Here is a 26208-nt window from a genome sequence, read left to right on the forward strand (position 1 = left end):
TGAAAAATCTAGTATAGATGTGCAATGGTGACTGTAGAATCAGTCCATTTACAAACACTGGTGTTATTTCCCGGAAATTAGGTGGGGGGGGGCAGTTTGTTTTTCAATTTTCAATAAAAATATCCAAAGTTGTTTTTCAATGAAATTACCGAAAAAAGGAATTTCGAAATTTAGCGGATTGGCAAAAAACTTGGCGGAGGGCAATTACCCCCCCCCCGGTCCCCAAGCCCAAGTACTTGGACTTACGCAAGCCAAAAAAAAACTTGGAGGAATTATCATCCACACGTGTATGAGTCTGTGAATGACACTCATAAGCTGTGACATAATTCGTTTTTTTTATCATTTGGATCTTGATTATTCTAAAAAAAAAAAAAACTCTGGATGCAAAGACTTTAAGGTTAAAGCAAATGTAGCAGTCTTCAAAAAAACGTCTTGATCTAGAAAATATGTTTTCGTCCCTTAAACTAAACTACCCCCAAAGAAAAATCAATGGATATCCCAAAAGAACTAGCAAAGAAAATAACTTTCTTCATTTCACGTCTAATTTCAGTAGCTTCAGGCATTTGAACAGTGGGGGGATGGCTTTGGCACTTCCAAATGTCAGGGTTTTTAGAATATCCCCTATAATTTGCTCCCTTTGGCATCTTCTTGAATTTGCCTGACCCCTCTGCCCTTCCTAAATAGATTTTGCAGTCATGGCAGTGCCCCTTTTCAGAGGAGAGTATCATCTTGAAATATAAATGCCATTTGAGTTTGAGGAAAGGAGACAGCCAGTTTCCTTTGCTAAATAATAGTCTCTAAGGTTGTTAGTCCCACTGGAAGATTTATTCCCTGGAATCGAACCAAGTTCTCCAACGTGTGGGAACTGGGCAAGATAATCACTACATCACACAGTTAATTCTACAAGGACTTAGAAACTTGAGATTAAACAACGTATACACTTACCATTTGTTCTTAAGTATAATAAAAGTTATAATATTGGCCACATAAGAAAGGGATCGGGGCCTCTGAAGCCGCATGATTTTTACCATTTCCTTCATTACGTATTTTATGTAGTTTCCCATTGTTTAGTGATTCGATGAAAACAACCCCTTTTTTCTGCTAGATGCAAACTCACAAATGTGTTCTTGCTTTTGTGCTTGTTTTGGCTTAGAACATTCATTCAGAGAACATTTTGGGTCCTAAACTGAAATACCAAATTCAAGCTTTACTTTATATTGGATTATAAACAAACTTCAATTCATTTAGGCTGCGATTGTCTATCGAAAGTGTAGATGACAATTTACGTCAGAATAACAAAGGTCTACACATGGATTTATTTTCTCCATGATTTATCCAGGATTTATTTTATAGAGGGTTGAAATCGGTGAGGAGTGCAGTCGTGCAGAATCGGAGTCAGTTTTGAAAAATAATCGTGGAAACTTCTATATTTCGAGGAGGGCTGGCCATGGTCATGTGCCACTATTCTGTGAATCTGCCTGCTCCCATCTGAGCCAGTGGTGCCAATTCATGAAAATATGGGGGGAGGGGGCAAAATGTATTTTTCAAAATCTAGGGGGGGCAATTTTGTTGTTATTTTAAATATGAAGGGGGGGGGGGCAAATAACTGGAGGGGTTCAGAATCGGATAAATTTTAAAAATGAGCAAGTTTTAAGTGAATGCAAGAAACTGAAAATAATCTAGGAAACTTTTACATTTCGAGAAGGGCTGGTCATGACTCCCCTATTCTGTGGATATGCCTGCCCCCATCTCAGCCAGTGGTGCCAATTCACGAAAATATGTGGGGGGATGACAAAATGTATTTGTCAAAATCCGGGGGGGGGGCAATTTTGTTATTTTCAAATCTGAGGGTGGGGGGCAAATACCTCCCTCCCTCCGATTGATACCCTCTGCTCTGAGCCTATCTTTTGTTCTTATGTGTCTCCTGTGCTGCCTCCATTCCCCCTGTATATACAAACTACGTAGGTGCCTATTGAGCAACCCCCTGGTGAAAAAAAGGCTCCGAAACTAGAAGATATACACTCTTATTAGACAGTAGAGTAGGGCTATGTCAATTTTTTTTTTTTTTCACCAAATACTTAAAATGTGAGATCACTTGGAAACTTTTAATAATATTATAAATACTTCCGCACATTAATGAATCAATTTTCTTCGAATTGTCAATTGTCGAAAAATGAGTCAATTTTCGAATCTTAGGTGTGTGTATGTTGGGGGCCTTGGTTAGAGGCACTAAAAGCTTATCTTTTCCTTTTTAATGGTCTTTTTATTTTTTCAACTCTTGAATACATTTTTTTTAATATATAATATTATAGTGCCTGTAATCAAGACCCCCCCCCCCCACATACAAACACACACCTAAGATTCGACAATAATAATGTACCACAAAAGTACACACATTCCTGAAAATGGAATAGCCAGAGTTTTCAACATTATTTACAGCAACCAAATTTGTAAAAAAAACCTTATCTCCAGCTGGGGGGGGGGGGGGCGAGGTATCTCACGTTGTGAAAATGTTTCCCAAATGCTAAAGAAATTGATACCGTACTATGATAATTCGTCAGTTTTTTTTGTGGCTAGACAATAAAGTAAAATATCTGATTAGCATATTTTCCTGTCTTGTTTGAGCTGGTTTTATATTTTTACAAGAAGCCGGCCTTGTGACAACTGTTTTTTCAATAAGAGCCCTTCGTAGGCATTTTTCTAGCGGAGAAATCTGAGTTTTGGCTTTTTTTTGGCAGAATCCAACATTTTTTTAAAGGACTAACCGCAGTCTTTCGCCCAATAAAAAAATTCCTGTCTCTTACCAACCTTCTCTCCAAAGACAACTGAAAATGGCGCCTCTATCTACATAATAGAAATAATCTTACACACATCTAATGAAATGCATAGCTTAATGCAATCTTGAAATGAGTCATTTCTCCTAAACCCCAAATTGATTATCGCCATCTTATCTCTTCTCTGGTTGGTTGAAAAATTGTCATTGAAAAGAATACAATTATTGCGGCAAAATTTTCTTCAGTTCTTCTCTGTTTATTGTGTGATCAACTACATATTGGGGAACTCTTCGGCTCTAAGCCTTAGGCAGGCTAAAGGTATTATTTTACAGGTTTACAGGTTTACATCGGCTGCTGTAATTTAATTAGTAGGTAAAATTCCAGCTTTCCGCTAACTCAGAAACTGGTTGAGCTAGGGGAATGAAACTTTCAGGAATGGATGTACAACCAGCATTAGTGACCGTATAGCCTAGGTGTTTTCAAGCATCCCTTCCCCACTTCAGGGCTCTGACTATTCAGAAACTTCGAAAGTTGTGTGTGTTATGACGATAATACGGCACTGGTATATTATACGGACACTTATAAAAGGTTAAGTTTGGGTAAAGTTCTACGAAATCATATTATTGAGTTAGGACTAAAGTGAATACACCATTCGATGCCTTTTTTTATAAATATAATCAGCATTTATATCGTAAATTGATTACCGCCCCCCCCCCATCCATATGTACCTGCAGGGGTAGGGGATGTATATTCGCTCGAGGGGGGGGGGACTGTAATTAATGTAGAATAGAAATACTTATGTTGTTCATAATCAGCATAAAAAAGGCATCGAATGGTGTATTCACTTTAGTCCTAACTTAATAATATGATTTCGTAGAACTTTACCTAAGTTTGTTTAATGCTAATGAAATGAAATAAGATGAATATATAATAGTTTTATAAACAAATGGGCTAGATATTTGCACATTAGGGGTGGGGGGGTAAAGCCTAGCATATATTAAATACGTAACCCTAACCTAGGTACCTTTTCCCCCCTTAAACCCCCAAAAACAATCGTTTAAGTATTGTAACTCATTGACAAATCACGGCTTTGCAGTCATTAATGTATAGCGGTCTCTTGAGAATAGCTTGTTTGACGGGGTTTTCATGACTGGTTTCCTTTTACAATATATAAAAGTGTCCGTATAACGCACCAGTACCGATAATACTTCTGGAATGGACATACAATTCTAGTGAGGGCCTGGGAAAGTGGGTTCGTCCTCATACCTCTACTCTTTCACTGCTTGTAAGGTCTGAAAGATGATAGAAGAATAGACCCTTGTCTAATTTTTGGTAAATTTGTAGGTGGCACAATAATTTAGCTAGGATGAAAGTGAAAACGTCATTTGATGCCTTTTTTTTTATTCTCTTTCAAAATTTAATAATCGCTTCTGTCGCAAATTGTATCTTGAGCCCTTAAAGGGGCCCCGAAGGTATTTTATATGAATTATGAAATAGTATAAAAAACATCAAATGATGTTTTGACTTTCATCCTAGCTAAATTATATGGTCTACAGCTAAGTTACCATGAAATTTACACCCCCCCCCCAATGTACAAATATATACCCTGAATTATCGATGGCTAAGTTTCGAACCGCAAAATTCAGCGCTATTTTTATTGACGGCATTTGAAAAACTTGAAACGTGAGGAAAACAGTTTATATTTGTGTTGCCCAATAAATGAGGTTTTAATTGTTATAATAAGTATTTTTGGAATATATTACTCTTGAACAACTTATTTATAAACTAGTGATATGTTTTTAACAACTTTTCAGTAACTTAACTACTGTTGATAACTTCTTTGTGTGTTTACAAAAATGAAATATCTTTGGGGCTCCTTAAAGGGCTCACGATGCAATTTGCGACAGAAGCGATTATTGTATTATGAAAGAGCATAAACAATGGCATGAAATGACGTTTTCACTTTCATCCTAGCTAAATTACTGTGCCACCTGCAAATTTACCTCATTTTTAATAGGATACAAATTAAGAACAACTTATGGTAACAGTTGAATACATGTCTGCTCTGGTTAAACATGGAGGAGTTTAAATTACTGACCTAGCTAAGAAATAGTCGTACGTTTAGAGTCAGAATTGTATCCTGAATCCAAATATAGGCTACCATTCATTTGCGTCGGAAATGAACTTTACCCCATCCCCTAATGTGCACCCTGAATTCTAACCTTACCGATATATTTGCAAATTAAGGGAGTGGGGTAAAATCAATTGTAACGAAATCGAGAAACGAAAGAACACATGGGTAATATATGATTTGGGATATATATTTGTACATTAGGGAGGTTGGGGGCAAAGTACAGTGGAATTACAGTCAAAATATGTTAACTACAATTATTCTGCTTTTTATGAAGTTAGAATTGTTTTCTTAACATTTTGGTGTATAATTTGAATTGATGTCCAATTTATTCAAGGCTACAGAGCCATATATTCCAGTAAATTAACAATTATGTATTTGAAAATTGGTAATTATTTCATATGTCTTTTCCTTTATAGGGTTGCAACTCGGGGCAGCTTCACATATACCGTCGGGCGCAGACCTGTATCTGGGTCTCTGCTCTAAACCGCGATCCTCCGTGGTTACGACAACGAACCTGACATTGGCATAAACAGGTAAATTCTTCTTCTTCTGGTTGAGACAGTAAATGCATAAAAGGCAATGGACAATTTGATAATATCTCATTAGCTGTTTTATTGATTTATGCTTCCTCTTTTATCTAATTTTTATCTGTTCATATACTTTTTATCGAAATAATGTATGCAATAGACAAAAGATTCGTCTGAACAGTGCCATTTTTTTTGTTTACACTTAAACTAGTTTTGCAATAAGGCAGTCCAAAAATATTCTTCAGAACTAGAGGAAGTCAGGAGAGGAGACGCGATTTCAGCTCCCCTTTTCCTTCTATATTTATCTGAAAACTCATTGAGGGTCTGAATATTTGGGCTTAAGAATGTACTTTTTGAAGCTTCAGGCACCCCATGCCCACCCCTAGAAAGATAAGCAGACTCACCTCCCCAATAGCTGATGCAAAAATTTAAACCGCTGTTTGTCAATTTTACGAAGCCTCAATCGAATCAATTCAGATTGATTAAAGGTTAAAAATGTTGTCTATATTAGCCGTTTATTTCTTATGGACTGTATGTATCTTAACGAGCGAATATGCCATAACCAGACATTCAGACCTCAAACTGGGAGGTCTAGTGTAGCTTTTCGATAATTCTAAATTGACTTGCTTTCACAAAATTTTAACTTGATTGTATTTTGGGCCAAAATTGTTGCCTGGATTTGAAGCAAATACCACAAGCAAGCAACAAGGTCAAACTCATAGAATAATGTCGGAGGAAAAAAAAACAGTTAAAGAAACAAGCGTGCGAGGGCCGAAGGGTAGGTGACGTCATGATAGCAAGCGTTTGAGGATTGAAGGCCCCAGCAGAGCTTGGCCCTATTTACGAGGACCAAAGGCTCGAACTACTAAGCGTAGCTTGCGATGTTAAAGGCCCGAGTGAGTGATGGGGACGAAAACTATACCCGAACCTTGCATTTTCGGTTTGTATTCATAATAAAAAGAAGATTCCAAACTTCTTATGTCGTAGCGCTAAAGTGAAAATTGGGGACTTGATGATCTTTGGCAGCACTAGGCTACTATAGGCCAGATATTGGTTACTATAATACTATAGGCTACAAATATGATAAAATAAAAGCTACCATTTGTATTTTGGAAATCTTTACGTTTTCGAAACTCATTGTGCCACATCAACTTAATATCATCAATTTGTTGTGTCAATATTATTACCACCGAGATTACTACCTGTTTTCCTACGACACGCTAGATTGCGGTAGAATCTTTTAAAATAGAATATGCATGAACTCTTGTGTCTTGTTGTTTGCCTGTAGTTATATTAGTTTAAGCATAGATAGTTTATTTATTTATTTTAATCTTGCAATCTTTTTGTTTGTTTTCAGCGCTCCAATTTATTCTTTGTTATCACCATTGCTTTTAACTTCCTGGTGCTCCCAGCCAGCTCGTGATAGGGTATGTATTTGTTCATACTCTCATGAAAGTTGGGTAAGCTTACTCGGGAGTAGTTACTCGGGGTTGCAGCAATAGCTGTAATCTAGGAAAGAGCGACCCACAGCCCATAGTAACCGAAAGTTTAAAACGCATTAAAACTAGTGAGAGAAATTGTTCGTTTAAAGCTGATACGGGAATGCTGTTATACACGTTTATCTTAATAGTATAAGTTTGTTGCGAAAACAGATTTTCGGGAATTTTGAAAAAAGCTTGAAACCCCCTAGAAAATGAATGTGGATCTGACAAGGGCGGATCCAGGATTTTTTTCGGGAGGGGGGGGGGTTTACTAATTTTTGACTTTTTTGGGGGCGGGGGGGGTTACTAATTTTTGACTCAGTTTTCGACTAATTTTACTGATTTTTACCTAGGTTTTACTAATTTTCGACTTATTTTCGACTCGGTCAAAAATTTCGAGGGGGGGGGGTTCAAAACGGGTAACCTTCCCCCCTCCCTGGATACGGCCTTGGGATCTGAGTAAAAAGTGAAGCATTAAATTCACTATTGTCGAAAACTCTAAACCAGAGGTTTTAATTCCCCCGTCTTGAAAAAAAAGCTTTTCTTTTACATCACTGCTGCATGGGCAGCAATGATGTGCTCTTTTTTTTCGGCAGGGCTACCAGGCTACATTAAACCGTAGAGAGGTGTTAAATAGTTTAGCATGGAGCGTACCCTCTGATGTTTCAGTAAAATTTAAACGAAACTAAGTTGATAATTTATTTTTCAAAAGATCTGGTCGATTGTAGAATCTACCAATTCTAGATATATTTTTAGAACAATTCTTTCAAATCTTATATTTATAATTTCACTGTCATTTTCGAGAAATTCGCTGATGATTTCAACAAGAAACCACTTCCCTACTTACAAGGTTTGAACGAATATGACAAATGGATAATAGCTTTGAACAAAAACTCAAGTTTAGCTTAAATTCCCAGATCAGGTCATTGGAACAGCCTAGACCGAAAGCCCAGGTAAGGCAGAATAAACTCTCCTAACTTGAAGCATTCCTCTTTTTTTCAAAATTGCGTCAGAATCTTAAAGCCTTTTAAGTAGGGAAGCTCCTACCCCTTCCCTATTTTTAAGGCTCTTAATGTTTTTCCATGTCAGGTCTTAGAGTGCTCCTTTCGAACTGTAGGCCTTGGCGTGGCAGTTCCCAGGATTTGAACGAAATTCTAAGCCGGATTTATAAATTATGACATATCTACTTTGAATCTTTTTACCGTTGTAAGTAGGGAAGGAATAGAGATAATGGCTAGAAATCCGCTCCCCGGACCCTTGTTGGAGTTGTAAATCCTTTCTGAAAGCACTGTTGACCTAGCAGAACATTACTAAGTTTTTGAAAAATCAGTATCATAGAGGTGAGTAGGAGCGGTGTTGAGTACTTGAAAACATGTCCTTCTATGGTCTAGTATCTATTCCTGAAGTTTGAATCACCTGGCAAAACATCTTTCCGGATTAGCGAAAAGCCTTCTATACCTTTATCGAAACTATGGGTGATAAAAAAAAAATGTAATTCCAAATTCATATTCAGCGTGAAAAGTTGGATGGAAAAAAAGAACGTTTTTTGAACAAGAGCTATGTTTCGCAGTTTAATTAAGGATCATTAGTGATAATTAAATTCAGGAACACACTCTAAACTGGTTCATTGACGAAAGTTCTAAAGGACAGTTTTTGAATATAAAGCATGATCAATGAATTATAGTATGGTGAAATAGGAGGAGAGAAAATTGAAAGTGAGAACTAAAAAAAAAAACTGAAATGAGGAATTTTCACAGGACAAGAAAAAACGTTGGAGGGGGTGGGTGGGTTGAGGCCTCCTTGCCGAAAACTCGTGGTTTACTCGATTTGTTTTTGCTAAATAATGACGAAGACCTTACTGCCTTTCCATCATACAAAACCAGGGAAGGTTATAAGAAAATTTGTGAAGACAGGGAATTACTTCTTTTTTTAATGATTAACAAAAATCACGGTGAGTTAAGTTCCTTTCCATCATAGCAATCAACAAAAATCATTCGTTTACCGTCTTCACAAATTTCCTCATTATCTTCTCTTGTTTTGTATTTTTCTGGTTATTTTTGTATCATTTGTCTTTTTTAAATAATGATAATATGTTATGATCCTCGATGAGCACATAGGCTGTGATGTAAATAAAAAAAAGGCTAGAATGACACACTTTTCTTTTTTCTTCTTGGAACTCATACCTTTTTAAATAAACATAGTCATGAATTGAAATACATCATCGGTTTTGCTTGAACAGTGGAAATTTCAATATACGAATATTTAATTCGATATCTGAAATGAAATGTTTGTTTAAGGAAGTAATTAAGTCTTGACATATTAAATACTTATAACAATATAGTATTTAGTTATAGCAATTAACAAATACTTATAGCAATTAAGCCAATGAGTAAGATTAGGATTTTATCAATCCTAAAGCGTTCTCAGGTATGAATGCGAAAACGACAAAAAAGCGTGCTTGGATCTTGCTAGCTAATCAATGGGCGAAGAAATGGCAACAAGAGGCTTGTCTATCCATCTACTAGTTGGAGAGAGGTCAACGAGGACTTCGTTTATATTTTGCATAAATTCTTGCCTCTCATGTCTGAAAAAAAGCTTAGTGAAAGGTCAAAACTTAAAAAGCTTCTGAGAGTTGTCAAGTTCTTATGGCATTTTTCCTTCGTTCTTCCTTGAACGCCTCATCTTTTTTCTTATTTTTTCTTTACCAGAGAAGTAACGCGTTAGTATTTTGCTGAATTAGATAAACAGTGGAGGTGTTTACTTGAGAGAAATCAATGCATTATGGTTTAATAATATATTATCATCTTCAAATCAGAAAATCCGGAACCCTTGGCTTCTCAAGTTTTTTCAAGCTCATTATTGGTTAGCGCCCTTTGGAGGAGGAAAAGCTGGACATATATACTGTACTTCAAAAGACCTTCCAAAGTCGTGATTTCAGTTCTGGATTCATGTATGTTTTTTTTGTAGGTTCACTGAACTTGTTGACTATCTGACCTGATAAAGTTTTTGGAAACGGTTCTTGGTCTTGTCTGATTGAAAATGAAACCCGACGTGTTCAACCCCGTTAGAACATCTACCCTTGACCCTATTTACGTCCTGCAGCCAGGATGCGATGTAATCAACATGATCCGTGAAATTGCGGACTCTGGGGTAAGTACTGTTGGTAGGACCATGTTCTTCTGTGTTTTTTTTCGTATTTAGACTTTTGATCATATGTCTGAAACTGAAACCCTAATAATTCACAGAAAAAAAAAAGAAGAATAAATACGCTTCAAAACTATTGATGCCAAAAAAAAGAATTGGAACATATTTTTTTATTCCAGCTTCAGTTGCATTAAGAAAAATTTCTAAATTCTAGAAGCATTTATGGTAAATTTTTTCCCTATTCTGGTTTGAATGCAACCCTTTTAAATATATGAAGTGTAAAGGAATTCAAAGTTAAATTTTTTTTTCTCTTTTGTGCATTAGTCTTATAGGCCTTGGATTTTTTTTTTTTTTTTTTTTTAAATTGGTATTTGACGATAAATATTTTTTGTCCTCATTTGCACAGTACATACGGTCAAAATCTGCCGCCTAGGCGATTTTTTTCTTTTGTCAACAAGGTGTCCTCAGAAAAATGAAAAAAAAAAAAATAGAAACATCGAGAAACGGAATAAATCAGATGAAAAAGTTAGAAATAGAAAATCAAAATCGAGATATAAAAATAAAACTCTTGAGTTCCTTCTGTCTAATCTAAGCGGTGTTTTTAGGCTCAGTGGGTTCGAACACGGGCTGTTCTCGTCTAGTTTCAAGTTTCTATACTAGACGAGAACAACCCGTATTCGAACCCGCTGAGCCGTGAACAACTCATCTTCGAACACGGGTTGTTCTCGTCTAGTGCATCAGTGCATCAAACACGGGGTTGAAACTTCGAACCCGCTGAAACTAGACCAAAAACTAGACGAGAACAACCCGTGTTCGAAACCGCTGAGCCTGAAAACGCGGCTCTAGAAAGTAACCAAAATAAAGCAAAAATCAATTCAATCCACGAAGCTTATTAATTATAGTTCGTTGATAGGTCTAATCCTTTTGTTCGCATTTATTCTTGGAGCATGGATTCATTGTTCAAAAATCATCATAAATTAAACGAATATAATGGTTTTCTGTAATAAAAAAGATATTTGGGTACGTATGTATTAGCTGGTACCCACGCGATATATTGTGCTAAAGGAAACTAGTCAAACGGGTATCTGTCATATGATAAAAATATAATAGTTTAGAAACAAATTTGGGCTATATATTTGCACATTACGGGTGGGAGGTGGGTACAGCATAGCATATATTAAATACGTAACCTAACCTAACCTAGGTAACTTCTTCCCCCTAAACAACAAAAACACAATAGTTTAAATATTGTAAACGCAATGACAAACCATGCTTTGCGATCTATTTCTCTATTGACAGATACCAGTTTGACTAGTTTCCTTTAGCACAATATATCGCGTGAGTACCAGCTAATACATAAGTACCGATTTTTGCTGCAAGAGACAAAGTATCCTCCAGACACATTATTACTTCTCAAGAAATTAATGTATAATTTTTGCATCTGTAATTTAATGTAGAACTAGCCTTTTCATGGCTCTTTCAACAAAATATGAAAGACTTGGAACGAAGATTTACTTTTTGAACAGTTATTCATATGGGGTACAATTTTGTTTTTGAAGACACCCCCTCCCCACTAAGCATGGGCACTGTTCTGTTTTTCTGAAGAAACAGGAAGAAAAATAAACAGAGCTTGAATGAAACAGAACAGGTCAACACAAAAAAACAAACAGAAGACCTGTTTCTGTTCTGTTTTTTGGTAAAAAGCGAAAACAGCTGTTTTTGTTAAGAAGACGCCTGTTTAAGCAGCTGTTTTTCAAACACCTAAAGCTTAAAGAAGAAAAAATTTGTGAATGATAAGTGTGGATTTATTATCAGTACTATTGCAGCATTTTCCGCCAAAAAGAACAGTTTTTCAACAAAGGGGCGAAAAACTGTCTATGCACAGAACATCGCCATCCTTTTTTATGGTTATTTTCTTCCATTTTCCTGTTCCTTTTTTCCAAAATTGCGCTTTTATGTTTATGCAGAATCTCCTCGAATTTCCCGGAAATCCATACTAATTATTTGAGACGTTTTGAAAATAAAATAATTTTCGTCGTCAAATTGCGCAGTCAGCTCAAAGTCATTAGTTTTTAAGCAGTAAAATAAAAGTTCAAAATAGGGATACAATCCTTTTTAATAGACAGTGTATATAAATTCACAAAAATGATTTTGTTTTTGTGAAAAAAAAAAGGATTTTATCCCTATTTTGAACTTTTATTTTATCGTCATGGATAAGCAGTGTGGTCTCCGAAATTATCTACGTGTTTAAGCAGAGCCCATAGTTGCTTTGGCGGGGGACAGTCTCCCCCTCCAGACCATGCTTTCCCCTTCTCCCATCCTGATGTTTGGAAGCCATCGGAAACATTGTATGAAAGAAGAAAACTGCACGGGAAAATGAGACTTCTTACCACCAGGTCAAAAACTTTCGTAGCCTTGCAGCTTAAAACATCTTTTTAAGATTGATTATCTCCTAGCCAATTTGTGTGAGAGACAAATCAAAAGGAAAATTCATGGTTTAAGGATACTTTGTATATTTTTACGGCGCTTTGGGCTAGAAAATAATGTTCTAGACCCTCCACCAAATTCATTCTGAAGTAAATATGTAAAATGAAAAATCTCAAATTCTGAATTTCAAAGAAACTTAAACCCTTTGCTACGCAATACTTTCTTTAAGCAATCTCTTCTCTTAATAGGTTTTCAAAGAGATGCAATATAAAAACAGTTGCACTTTTTGATGAAAGTGATATTAATCAAAACTGTATTAATAGTGCTATTCTTTGTGACTGAGGCTGCTGCTGAAAACTGGATTGATCAATGCAAAAAAGGTACTTTCATTTCTTTTGCTGTTTTGGCGCCATCTGTCATAGCCACACTCGTCACACTGAGAATTTATAAAAATATAGATGACGTTCCCTTCGTTCGCAAGTGAACAAGAAGAGGACGCAGAGGTGGCAGAAAGAAATTTAAGATTGACGTGTTAGTCACCTACGGACGATTGGCCAGCCAAAAGCCTAAGCGTGAGAGGTGTTTTGTCTCAATCCCGCGCGTGAGCCTACCGCCCCGGCTGATCCCTGACAAAAATGCTCCTACCAATGATTTCGGGTCTGATTGTCCTCCAGTATTATCGCCGCAGGTTCTCTCTTGTAAACACCAACTTCCAAACTTCCTTCTGAGCAACGTCCGCTCACTAACGAATAAAGTAGATGAGTTAGATGTCATTCTACGTCAGAATAACATCCATATCGCCGCAATTAGCAAAACATGGCAGCTCGACGAAACAAGTGGAAGGATGGCTGGTTACAAGATTTTCTTGAACACTAGAACAGACAGGATTGGCGGAGGTGTTGCCCTGTATGTACGCGATGATATCCCCTGCAAATATTTAGATAACTTCAATGACCCTAACCATGAAACGATCTGGGCATTATGCAAGCCAAAACATTTACCACGAGATGTCTCTTGCATCATTATTGCAAGTATCTACTATCCTGAAAGCGCCAAAAACAGACGGCTGTTGGTATCCTACCTTCAGTCTACGTTAGACACATTACGTCAGCGGTATAGCCGCCCAGGCTTCATAATAGCTGGTGACTTCAACCAAACAAAGAAACAATGGCTTGCCAATACGCTGGGTATGTCACAAGTGGTCAAGATACCCACCCATGTGACCGGGAGCACCCTTGACCTTATTCTGACAAACCTTGCTCCATATTACAAAGACGTGTCTTCGAACGTGCCATTGGGCAAATCGGACCATCACACTCTGCTGATGAAGGCAAAAAGTGAAATCAGGAAGCTTAAGAAAGTAAAAGTACTCTGGAGACCTATCACGAAGTCTGCTATTAATACGTACGGAATGTGGGTTGGTACTCACTGCTTCAGCGAAGTATACAACGAAAGTGATGCCAACAGGAAAGCAGAAATATTTCAGTCCCTACTCTATGACAAATACTTAGAAGTTTTCCCGGAAAAGAAATTTGTCGTGAGCGAATCTGACAAGCCCTGGATCACTCCAAAAATAAAAAAAAAAGCTGATTCGCGAAAAAACCACAGTAAGGCAGTCAAGTGGTGACGCAACGTCGTTACGATTATTAAGAAACAAAATAGTTAGCCTTTGTCGCGAGGCAAGAAAGTCCTTCGGAAAATCCCTTTCGGACCCTGAAATAAAAAAGGATCCCCGTAAATGGCACCGTCTAGTGAGGCAGATTGCTGGAAAAACAGTGTCATCCAGTATCCGTATTCTGAACGATGATGGGTCACTCGTGAGTGCAAATGACGTCAACAATTACTTTACTGACATTTGTACATCCTTTCCTGCCCCAACTAACACTGAAATAGAGAATCTACTGTCAATATGCCCTGACGAAGGTGAAATCGAAATAGTTGAGCATCAAGTTTTCAAAGAGCTGAACAAGTTGTGTCCATCCAGTAGCTCTTTTCCTGAAGAGCTGCCTATAAGGTTAATACGAGAGTTCTCTCTTTTCCTGGCCAAGCCACTTGGACACATCATCAGCGAATGTTTCGCCCAGTCAACTTTCCCGTCGTGCTGGAAACGCGCATTTGTGCGTGTTATACCGAAGACTAAAACACCCAAATGTTGCAACGAGTTACGACCGATATCAATCACATCTACCTTTGCAAAAGTCACCGAGTCATTCATCCTGCGTGAATTGCTCAAGCAAACGCGGGAAAACATAGACCGTTACCAGTATGGCGGCCTCAAAGGTTGCAATACCTCGATATACCTCGTGCGCCTAGTTGACATTATCTTTAAGTGGCTTGACAAGGGCAGTACCTTCATTGACCTAGCTCTCGCCGATTTCAGGAAGGCATTTGACCTGATTTGTCATCTTACGGCAGCAAAAAATATGCGAGCAATGGGCGCACAGAAGCGGTCTCTTGCATTAGTGATGAGCTTCCTTCAGGACAGAACGCAGTGTGTATTTCCATTGTTTGAAGGTGACTTGATCTCATACTGGTCTAAACTTACCTGTGGAGCCCCTCAGGGTACAAGACTTGCTGGTTTCATATTTATCTCCCTCATCAACTTCCTCCTTCAGAATTTCGAAGAGCGACTCAAATTCGTCGACGATTTATCATTTGTCCTCAAATACCTCGTCAGAGAAGGTGTAATCGAACGTCAGTTCAGCGAGACCCTTCTGGCTTCCTTCTCTGAGGACTGTGAACGTTACAAGTTGACACTGAATGCAGATAAATCAATGATCCTCAGGTTTTGCCCCTTAAAACGTGATCTGGAATTCCCGCAAGTCCCTTTCCCTGTTGTTCCATCTGCAAAAATCCTCGGAGTCACATTATCGATGGACTGCACATTCACCGAACACGTGGAGAAGGTTATTAAGGCCGGCAATGCATCACTTCAGACCCTAGTCCTGATGCGCAGGTTTGGCTGCGACACTCAAAGCCTAAAAAATGCCTATATTACGTATGTGAGACCTCTACTCGAATATGCCGTCGCTGTCTAGGGACCTTTTGTCCAGAGCACCCACTACCTTTGCGATGACCTTGAATCTTTGCAGAAACGAGCTGTTAACATAATCGTTGGTAACAGAAGTGACGACTACAACAAACTCTTGCAAGAACTGAACCTTGAATCTCTCAGCGACAGACGATTATCACTGATCATGTCCCTCGGCAAGTCACTGCTATCTTCGCCCCATCACAGACTGATCCTCCCACCTGATGCTCCTGTTAACCAAAGAACCAGATCCCAGTCGAAGCTACAACCCCCTGTCTGCATGACCAACCGCTACAAAAACACTTTTGTCCCCTTTTTCGTTGAAGCATACAACAAGACTTAGTGTTATTTGAATTCACGTTTTATTGTTTTTATAGTTTTATTTGTATTTTTTTTTTTTTTTTCATATTGTTGTAAAGACGACATAAATTAGCCATGGCTACGCTGTTCGATCTTAATAAACCTATGTCTATGTCTATGTCTTCGGATCGGATAGTCTGCATTGCAACCTCTTTTTTACAGACTCCCAGCTACCCACTCTTTTTCTCCATTACTTTCACCACCCTCTTCTTTAGACACTGCATCAGTTTATTCAGATTCTTCAGCAAGCGTATCTTCATTTCCGGAGTTTTCAGAACAAGGAACAGAAAGGCCGTCTGAATCGTTTTCAATAGTTGGATCGACGTCTTCGACTTCATCAAAGGATTCCATGCAATCTTCTTCAGGGATGTCATTGGCTAAGCTTCGAGTGGACAAAAATCCAAGAACGCGTGCAACAGATGACTGAAGACACATGAAGTTCAGGAAAGGGCTCATATCCTACAGGCTTCGGTGACATTGTTCCCAGAATCAGTTACACTGCGGAGTTTCTTATTTGTCATTGAAAACTCCCTGATTGCAACTTGGATTGCTGAAAGGATGTTAGTTATTTAATGAAAATGTTTATATCACTTGAAACCTGAGAGATAGGTGTCAACCTCTGCTTATTTTTCATCTTCCTGGGGTAATAGGCAGTGATGCCTATAAAGCCAGATCCTTTTGCAGACTATAAGTGAAAAGTCAAGCTATTCTGAGTGGCAGATCTTAAAGCCGCCTTTCGAACTTCTTTTTTTCTGGCAGCAAAACTTAAGTGACGATGGACGGTTCCCTCCAATAGTGCTTTCAAGCCCCCTGTTGTTGTTTTTTTAAATAAGCTGTTTCAAATCTGACTTATCAAACGTAGAAAGTGGCAATTTGTACTTAAACAGGGTTTTGCAGCAGAGCAGCTTATTTTGATCGATTGGAAATAAAAAACCATCGTATCTCTGCTCTTCTTATTCCAGATTTCACTAATCCATTGCCCTATGTGTCAATTGCTTTACTTTATCTTTGTGTATATCAATTGTGTGCTTCCTTTTAAGATAATATATAAATGTCATGGCAGAGACTCCCTTAGCCTTTAGAGACGCTCTTCAGTAGTTGAACCTAATACTTCCTTTGCTTCCTTTTTTCCGTGGGGTACCCAGAGAGATGTCTTGGAACATCCAAGTCGTCATCAGAAAATGACATCATGCTTTTCTTAAAACAAAGGTTGATTTTAGGATTTTTTAGGTTTCGTTTGCGCAATTAGCCAAGAAAACCTGTCGGCAAATAAAAGCAAAATGACAGCTCCTAACTACGGTTTCCTAAAAACTTACAATTTGCAGCACAGTATTATAATATACAGTATTATAAGGTTATTTTCATTTATTATTTTTGAAGTGTATTGTGTATTAACCATGGCCAGTAGGGCTTTTAGTGTTAATAAATCATATCATATTAATTTTTACGGGAATTTACTTGTCTATAATAGGTATTTAAGAGACAGATACAAGAAATGATATACTGCTTAGTGGTATTTTTTAAAATTGATTGTGCTGTATGGCAAAAATTACCGTGTTCACCGGAGTTCAAGTTCAAGTTCAATCATTTTATTATTAACATATACATGTATATAATTGACATAGGCCCATGGGGAGACAAGCTCGAAAAACTAGGCCTAGACAAAGATACAATAAAAAATTTTACGCTACAATACAAAGATAATTACGACGGCAAAGATACAATAATACAAAAATAATATGAAAGTAGCAGCTAGCCCAGGATCCAAATATAAATATAAATATAAATAAAAAAAAAAGAGAGATCAATATTATTAAATATAAATTCATACTTAAAGATAGCCGAGAGGCCCACATTCACATAGAACAAAAATCCAAGCAAATAACTTAATCATATTAAAAAGACACTTAATTAAAAATAATCCTGAACTAAATGAAATTTAAGATTCCTTTTTATTAAATGGATAGAAGAAAATTTGTCAATAAAATCCTTGTGAGCATCCCAGCACCGGGCTATTGACACAAATGGAGCGAATTTAGATCCCTCAGTACTATACTTGTCAATGTAGATACTCTTTTTTTTGTCGCGTGTTATAACGATGTAAATCTTGTGATCGGGAGAACAAACTTTGATTGAGGTAATATGGCGGTAATTTCTTAATTTCATAATTAAATTTGAAAATAATTGCTCCAAAAGTAAATTGTTGAGATACTGGAAGTATATCTAAATAAGTATATAAAGATGCTGTAGAAGACTTATTTGGAAGTTAAATAGGCGATGAAATAAAAAGTTTGAGGATTATTACTGCTTTATTTTGTAAAATCTGTATTGGTTTAATATGGCTTTTAAATGTAGATAAATATACTAGAGAACAATAATTAATATTAGACTGAATCAGGGCAAAATAAATGCTTCGTAAAGCAGAGTAGGGCAAATAATGCTTCAACCTCCGCATTAAACCAACATACCTTGAAATCTTTAAGCGTATATTTTTAATGTGTGTTTTAAAAGATAAGCTTTAATCAATAATAAGTCCAAGGTACTTTATCACATTCGCCCGAGATATTGATAAAGATACTTTGAAGAAGTAACTCGGGTAATACGAGGGCATATATTTGACTTCCTGCCGTAAATTATGAAATTAGTTTTTGATAAATTCAAAGCAATAAAATTTGCGGAACACCATTCAAGAACATTAGAAAATGCAGTATCAAGTTTTGCCTCCAACTCCTCGTCATTCCTCTCAGAAATTGAAACTGCCGTATCATCAGCAAAATGTATGCTGAGACATGGGATTGCCAAAGCGCGGTGAAAATCATTTATATAAACTAGAAAAAGCAGAGGACCTAGGACAGAGCCCTGAGGCACCCCAACCATGGAGGACTGAGGAACAGGCGAAGAGAGAAAATTACCTCCATCTATTCGTTGCTTTCTCTTATCAAGATAAGATTTAACTAGATCCAACGCCGGTCCGCGTACACCACAATCATTCAATTTACGAAAAAGAATACAATGGGATATTGTATCGAATGCTTTTTTAAAATCCAAGTATATTGTTGCTGGAATTTCACCTCTATCTAAGCATTCATGAATATATTGGATGAGAGCAATGATAGCGTGCTCAGTATTGTGTCCAAACCTAAAACCAAACTGGGAATTTGTGAAAAAATTAAACGATTTAAGAAAATCATAGATCCTCTTATAAATTGCCTTCTCAAATATTTTAGAAAATGCTGACAAAATAGAAATAGGGCGGTAATTTATTCAACAGATTGAGAAGTGTATCAGCATTTTATAAAACTTTGGCCAGCTAGGCCAGAATCAGCTAGTTAGGCCACTGTTTCAACTCTAGGCTTTTCCCTGAAAGGGTTTCCATTGATTATATTTAGAGATGGTAGAAAAAGTATATTTGGAATCTTGAAAAAATGTATGTTGTTGTGTTGATGCAATAAAAAGTGCCAGCAAAAACATATATTTCTACTGGACAAGACTTAAATACATTTACATTCCTCTCTGACTAAACATTTAAGAAATTTTGCAATAAATCGGTATTTATCATGTATAGGCTAGTATGGTAATCATACCAAGTCACTGTTATCTAGCAGCATAAATTCCATAAAAACCGTTGAACTCAAGTTTTCCCGGTTAAAGGTGCAGATTACTTCCAATGTAATGTAGGATACAGAGGCCCTACCAATAGAACCAAAATATACAGTAATAAGTGATATGTTTGAATCCTGCTTCACCTAGACAGTATCTATGCAACTTTGCTGCTCAATTGACTGAATAATATACACTAAAAAATAAGTTGTTTTAGTGGAACAAAACTGCACCTTTACTGTTCTCCTATTTACACACTTACCTACTCTCATCTGACTCCTAAGCCCTATTTTTGCCTAGCTTTAACAATCTAGCAGCACATTTGATATGTCGGACACACTGAGTGCCATCATTTTACTTACTTCTACTTTATATTAACGCTCCAATTCCAAAACTGTCTGGGGCGTAACCACGCTTCTTCAAAATTTCAAATTACGATTTAAAACACTATTTTGTAAGTTCAAAACCTCTTAATATCTCATTCTCGAATCAATAAAGTAAAATCAAGAACAGAAGAAAAACAGTTGGAAAAAAACAGAAACAGGACAAAATAGTTATTATAAAAACAGAAACAGAACAGGTAAATAAAAAACAGGTCATCTGTTTCTGTTCTGTTTCTGTTTTTTTGTAAGAACAGAACAGAAACAGGTACTTTAAAAACAGAACAGAAACAGTGCCCAGGTTCACTCCCCACCCATGAAAAAATATAATCGTGGTTACGCTTTGTCATTATATTTGCGTATATATTTCAGTAGCCAAATAGGTGACGATTTACGTGACTTTTCTTCTTTCGTTACCTCGAGGAAGCGCATTGACAATTAATAAAAATCAGATTTATATCTATTAGTTTTAACTACCACATCATCTCAAGGGTGGATGCAGGATTTTTTTTAGGGGAAGGGGGGGGGCAAAATAGGTTGATCCGATAAACTTGCATCAGGAGCAAGTTTAATTAACGCAAACTTGCATTAATTAAGTGAATTACACTACTTTATACTACGTTAGGGGGGACGCGGGCCCCTCCCCCTGGATCCGCCACTGCATCTGCTAGTAATTTGTTGCAACACAAAGTTGACTTGGGGCAGACATAAGACACATCCGTTTCGTTTTGTCGGCCTCGACAGCGTAACAGCTGTGCCGATTTAGCTCAAGATTCGCCGCTCCTGGAAAAAAAAGCATTGCGACAGGCAAGGGCTTTGCAAATTTAACACTGGTGCACACTGTTGCCACCCGGGGAAAATATCACTAGATTCTATTGATTTGTGTTGATTTAGTGATTTTCTTCAATAATCTGATGATTTAAGTGGTGGTTTAGTGATATTTTTTTTTGTTTAGGCAACAAAAAAGGACTAAAAACAGTGCACAAGGGGGGGCCTGTATGTGCACCGATATAATCCAAGCTTTGCAGAGAGGGCTTACTGTATTACAGTATCTTCGTCCTACTGCTCATAACTTGTTCCATCCTGTTCCATAGCTTGTTCCTACTGTTCCATGCTGGAAGGGTCTTCGGACTGAAATTCTTGAAAGTAAAACATTTATCAGCTAAATGGGCTACTAGCCTGAGACAAACTCCAAAGACCCCACTGTAAAGGATAACGACGTAAACCGCCTTGCCTTTCCTTTATACAAGCAATAAAGAGGATAACGCAATGAGAAAGTCTTGAAGACAGTGATTTGTAGAAGAGAGGTGAACGTTTCGGACATATATCTAATGGTCGTTCTCAGCCAAACAAAAAAATTAGAACAACTGTAAAATTCAACTTGCGATAAAAAAACATGAGAATTAAATTATATATGTGACGGAACGTTTCAATTAGATTTGATCTACGGTTCACTGTTTTAAAATGTCCACATTGTGTTACCCTCTTTATTAGTCGCAGGCTTAAAAAAATACGGGACGCTGATTTTTTTTTTATTTTGTTTATATTAGCTTCGCTTGTTTTTAATTTTCAACATTTTTTTCAGGTTCAAGAAGAAGCATTTTACGTGCTTGATGTTGGTGACATTGTTCGCAAACACAAAGAGTGGAAATTGAAGCTGCCACGTGTTACACCCTTTTATGGTAAATACAGTTTTTATATTTGTGCGTAGAGGTAGTTTATTCTCCTTTTTCTTGATGTGCAACCCAGGAACAAATTTATTAACGCCTTGTGGGTTTTGCTTCATGCTATTTTCATGTTAAGTGGTGTGGTGGAGGTTGAGGCTTTTGAGGACGCCAAAAATGATTTTGTATATCGGTATGTGTTCGTCTGGGTTTTGAAAAGATTTTAGCGACGCTTTGAATGTCTGGAGACATTCACTTTGATCACTTTGATCAAAGCTGGGTTAATTTTTAACCTCAATTATGAGCTTTGATAGCGCGGCTTGTGCATATAAACACTATATGGTTGAGCGTTTCGTCAGTGGTCTGGTTAAATGTGCAGTGTTTGTTGATAAGGGGTTCAACAGAGGCAGTTGGGTTGTTACGAAGAAGAACGTATTGATTTAGGTACTGTGGAACAACTTATTTTCCAGTTTGGTCTAAAAAGGACCGTTGGCTGCAGGTGTTAATGGTGAGAATAATCCATGTCGAAGATTATCTCTAAGAGTCAGTGGCGGTTCTGTCCTCTTGCGCCTGGAGCAAAATCTTTATTAGCCCCCCCCCCTCCTGTTTCCCACAAAATTTTCTGCTCAAATTTAACAAAATTTTCTGCTCAAATTTTAACAAAATTTTTTCAGTTTATCAATTAATTAATAATTATTATTTTTTATTTATTTTATGAACTAGTTTATATTTTATTAATTATTTATATTTATTAAATGTGTTCTCTACTCTATTTTAATAGAAATAAAATTTCAAAAATTACAAAATAATTACAACCGTTAGGTATTTTTTCGAAATTTTGCGCCTCTAAAATTTCTATACCAGGGTCAAATGCCTCCGTCCCTCCCCTAAAACGACTTCTGCTAATAGGGAAGGGATGAGAATTTTGTTTAAAAATACGAGGTTCTCTCAGTGAAAAGTCACGGGGGGGGGGGGTCTTTCTGGGAATTTCCCTCAAGGTCGCACTTGATTTCCCTGTATTTATGAGAATACATACCTCTGGTTTATCATTTATTTGACAGATTAGTTTGAATAGGCCCTATTGGTTTTAACAAGACAAATACTATTCAATAATTAAGTAGTTTGGAATATTATGAAACTCGGAACTCAAAACATTAGAGAGCAGTTCTAATGTATCTCTAGCTTACCTTCTATGCCTCGATACATATCTGGTCAGACATCCGTGTCTTCTCATTAAAGTCCACATATGCATATACAGGAACTTCGCTTGATATGAAATCTAAGCGCAGATGGTAAAGATGGTGACAAGTGAAACTTACCTGATCGGCTGAATTTTTGTAATCGACTGAGTTTTAAGCTCGAGAACTGAATGCTTGAACTGAAGATAACTCGTTTTCGCTTAGAACCAAATTGGCAACAAAATTCAGCTTCTTTCAGTCTAGAACCAAATTTCCAACAAGTTAAGTATTGGTCAGCTTAGAACCAAACTTTCAACCAAATACTGCTCAGTTCAGTTTAGAAAGTAATTTTCCAGCAAGTTCTGCTTGATACTTTCTAGCACAGTTTATATAATTATCCAGTAAGTTTACCGCAGATTATTTCTGGCTCTTCATTCTCGGTGCGAACAAAAAGCTCCTCCCACTTATTTCTGCACTTATTGTCCACTTATTGGTTGAGCCGGCCAAGTGGTTTTGTCAGTACTTGTTCCGTAGGTGATTATTCTGTGTCTACCCGTGAAAAGATCTAATGCCGCTTATGTTTATATCTGCAAACACGTTCTCTGGAGCACTCGCACCTCGGTCCGGGTTTTTATAATGGGTGAGATAGGGAAAGATCATACTGGATAATTATATAAACTGTGCTTTCTAGTGTCAAATTTATAACCGAACTTTGCTTAATTCAATTTAGAACGAAATTGTCAACCAATTTCAGCTTAACTCAAGTTTGCGCACCAAATGCTACGTGAGAACGTGAGCTGTCAAGAGATATATACCTTGTCGGAGGTTACACTAGACAAGTAAGTTAAACTAGACAATGTGGTCTAGAAAATTATTAATTTTCAGACATGTAGAGTCCAATAATATATGGTTTTGAGCACACCCTTACATACTGGGTTGCACATGGAAAGGCGTAGTGGTAATTTGGCGTGTTTCATATGCGAATATAAATGTCCTTGTTAAAATTCAATAACAAAGGGAATGAGGTAAGTTTGGATTTTGTTTTGAAAGGTTCAAATTTTGGCATTGCGAAAATTCGAAAATTGAATGAAAACCTGTTATATTGCATCATTGTGTCATCATCAGCCAATAAGAAGTTAACGAGCTGACAAATAAGATTTCGAGGTTGAAAGACGGTGACATTTTATGGTAACTGAAGTGAATGTTTAAATTTCTCAAAAGTTTGACAAAGGCCCCCCCCCCTGGATCCACCCCTGATGCCAGCTAGCAATCCAAGACTATAATTTTCTATGACGACCAAGCTATTGGGGAATCACTCTCTTAAATTTCTTTCGAATGTAAGAGATAGGATATCTCTAAGGAACCATATTAGGGAGCAATTGACCTGTGATTCGGTTCTTCTTGGTTTGACTGGCTATAACTAGTAGTGCTAGTCGAAAAAATAAAAAAAAAATCCCAAAGCTAATAAACAATTTAAAAAAATTCCCGTTTTTTGCATGGAAAATTACTCTAACTAAGATTCTTAAGCACTTTTTTAGCTTCAAAGAATTTGCTTTGAAGTACACTTTTTAATTTTGAGGAATAAAGGCAATTCTTCACTGTGTATTTAAGTATCAATGGTAGATTTAATATTTCACAAACTGTTTATAATTGTCAATTATAGTTAAAAATTGACACAAATTATAATTATCACAAATGTTCACAATTGTCCAATAAAAACTAAAGTATTCTAACTTGGTGCGTCATCCATTTGTGATTTCTATTTTTTACGGCGGTGGGGTATGTATTTTTGTATTTATGTCAAAATGTTTGTACGTCACTAATTCTCGTCTTATCACTTTCTAGCGGTCAAATGCAATGACAACTCAACTGTTTTACAAGTTCTTGCTTCACTGGGCGCTAACTTCGATTGTGCTTCAAAGGTATTCATTTTTGTTTTTTCTTTTCATTTCATAAGGCATTTCTGGATAACATGTTAGGATTATAGTATTTATATATTCCTATCTTGTTTTCCTATCTATATGTTATTTTTTCTTACTGCTTATCTTGAACGAATGCCATTGGAGGAGTGAGAGTGCCCTCCCACCCACCCCCACAAAGACATTCAGAAAACAGTAGTTAGACAGGAACATATTTCTTCTAAATTGTGAAAAGCTATAGTGCTGTCCGTGCAATATTTACCCCTGGAAAGCTGTTGGTCTGCAACTTCAAGGAAAAGGCGGTAACGACACTGTCCGTATAAGAACTATTCAGACTGCCCAAATAAACGCATCTTACGCAGTAAACAGTCCATTCAAATTTTCATTTTAAAAATCTGTGCGTATCAGTAATTTTGTGTTTTTCATCCCTTCTCTTTATTTGTTAGCATACATTTATTTTACTATTCTATTATTTCCTGCCTATCTTGAAGACACATTATTTGGTACAGGATCAATGCCCCCACCCGTAGCTAAATGGGTCAGAAATACACTCTTTGAATAACGTAGAAATTTGGTTGTTCTGAGCTGCCCCCCCCCCCAAAAAAAATGCAGAAAGGATATAATTTATTTTCTTGTTCTTTCAAATGCTTATCTTGTGTCTTTTGAATACAAGTTTGCTGTCTGGAATTTGGCTAATTTTAAGTTCTATGTCGACCTTAGAAATACTTGGTTTATCTCCCATAGAAACAAGAGGAGTATTCAGAGTTCTGGAAATGCTGTTGGAATTATATGACTCCATTTTTATACTACGATAATAAAAATTTGAACCTCGATCGTACTAGAAAAAAAGGTTTTTACCTGCGCCAAATTTGATAGTTTTAACGTAATTACGAGGTTTAATAACTTATATAATACCTAATAAATGTTGAGGTACCCAAAGGCCTTAGCATAGGCGCATGGCTAGGCAAATTAGGAGGAGAGGGGATGGGTGCCTTGTCTACCCTCTTTCGCTTGGTATCGTAAGTGTAGAATGTTGCGGGGACAGGGACTCGAGGCTCTTGGGGGGGGGGGGGGGCTCAAAGCTCGGCTAAAAAGAATGAACTGCTTCTACAATGGTCATTAATATTATATTTCTGTATGCATTTATCGTATGCTCAACGTGATGAGCCTCCGATATGTCCAAAAAAATGCTAATTTCGCATCCATTGCTGCCATAACGTGAAATGTTTTTAGTTATAGAATGGGTATTTAAAGATATTTCCGTGACATGTGGGGTTTACAACCTTAAACTAAGCAAGTTCTGTCGATCTGTTTTGTTCATTTTCTCATATATTATTTGGCTCTTGAGATATTTAGACGTATGTTTTTTTTCGAACGTGGTATTTTCTTTTTCTCTCGCTCACAGAAATAGTTAGAAAATGGAGGATGTGATATCAGAGTAGTTATATCTCATCTTTCAATCTGAAAAAAAAAAACTATTGTACAGATAACTTGCCATTTGTTGGTTTTTCCACTTTCAAAGTAAAATTTATGTTATGTAAACACATTTTGTATTATCGTATCCGAATTTCCTCAACCGTCTAGGGCTA

At 36.9% G+C, this 26208-nt stretch overlaps 1 protein-coding gene across 4 annotated transcripts in view; it reads left to right on the forward strand.

Moving 5' to 3' along the window:
- LOC148944268 (ornithine decarboxylase-like) overlaps positions 1–26208 on the forward strand; it is a 45291-nt gene that overhangs the window by 12576 nt on the left and 6507 nt on the right. Inside the window, exons 1-6 of one of the 4 annotated variants that reach the window (XM_089100478.1) lie at positions 3014–3092; positions 5325–5441; positions 6793–6862; positions 9884–10066; positions 21444–21540; positions 24546–24622. In XM_089100478.1, the coding sequence (XP_088956604.1) occupies positions 9956–10066; positions 21444–21540; positions 24546–24622 (285 nt within the window). In that variant the 5' untranslated portion in view covers positions 3014–3092; positions 5325–5441; positions 6793–6862; positions 9884–9955. Of the gene's footprint in view, positions 1–3013; positions 3093–5324; positions 5442–6792; positions 6863–9883; positions 10067–21443; positions 21541–24545; positions 24623–26208 lie in introns of those variants that run through there. The other 3 variants (XM_089100479.1, XM_089100476.1, XM_089100477.1) reach the window with 3 other exon arrangements.

Source organism: Artemia sp. Qi Xiang Cuo, chromosome 14 (genome assembly GCF_049724085.1).
Source record: "Artemia sp. Qi Xiang Cuo chromosome 14, ASM4972408v1, whole genome shotgun sequence".
Lineage (NCBI taxonomy): Eukaryota > Metazoa > Arthropoda > Branchiopoda > Anostraca > Artemiidae > Artemia > Artemia sp. Qi Xiang Cuo.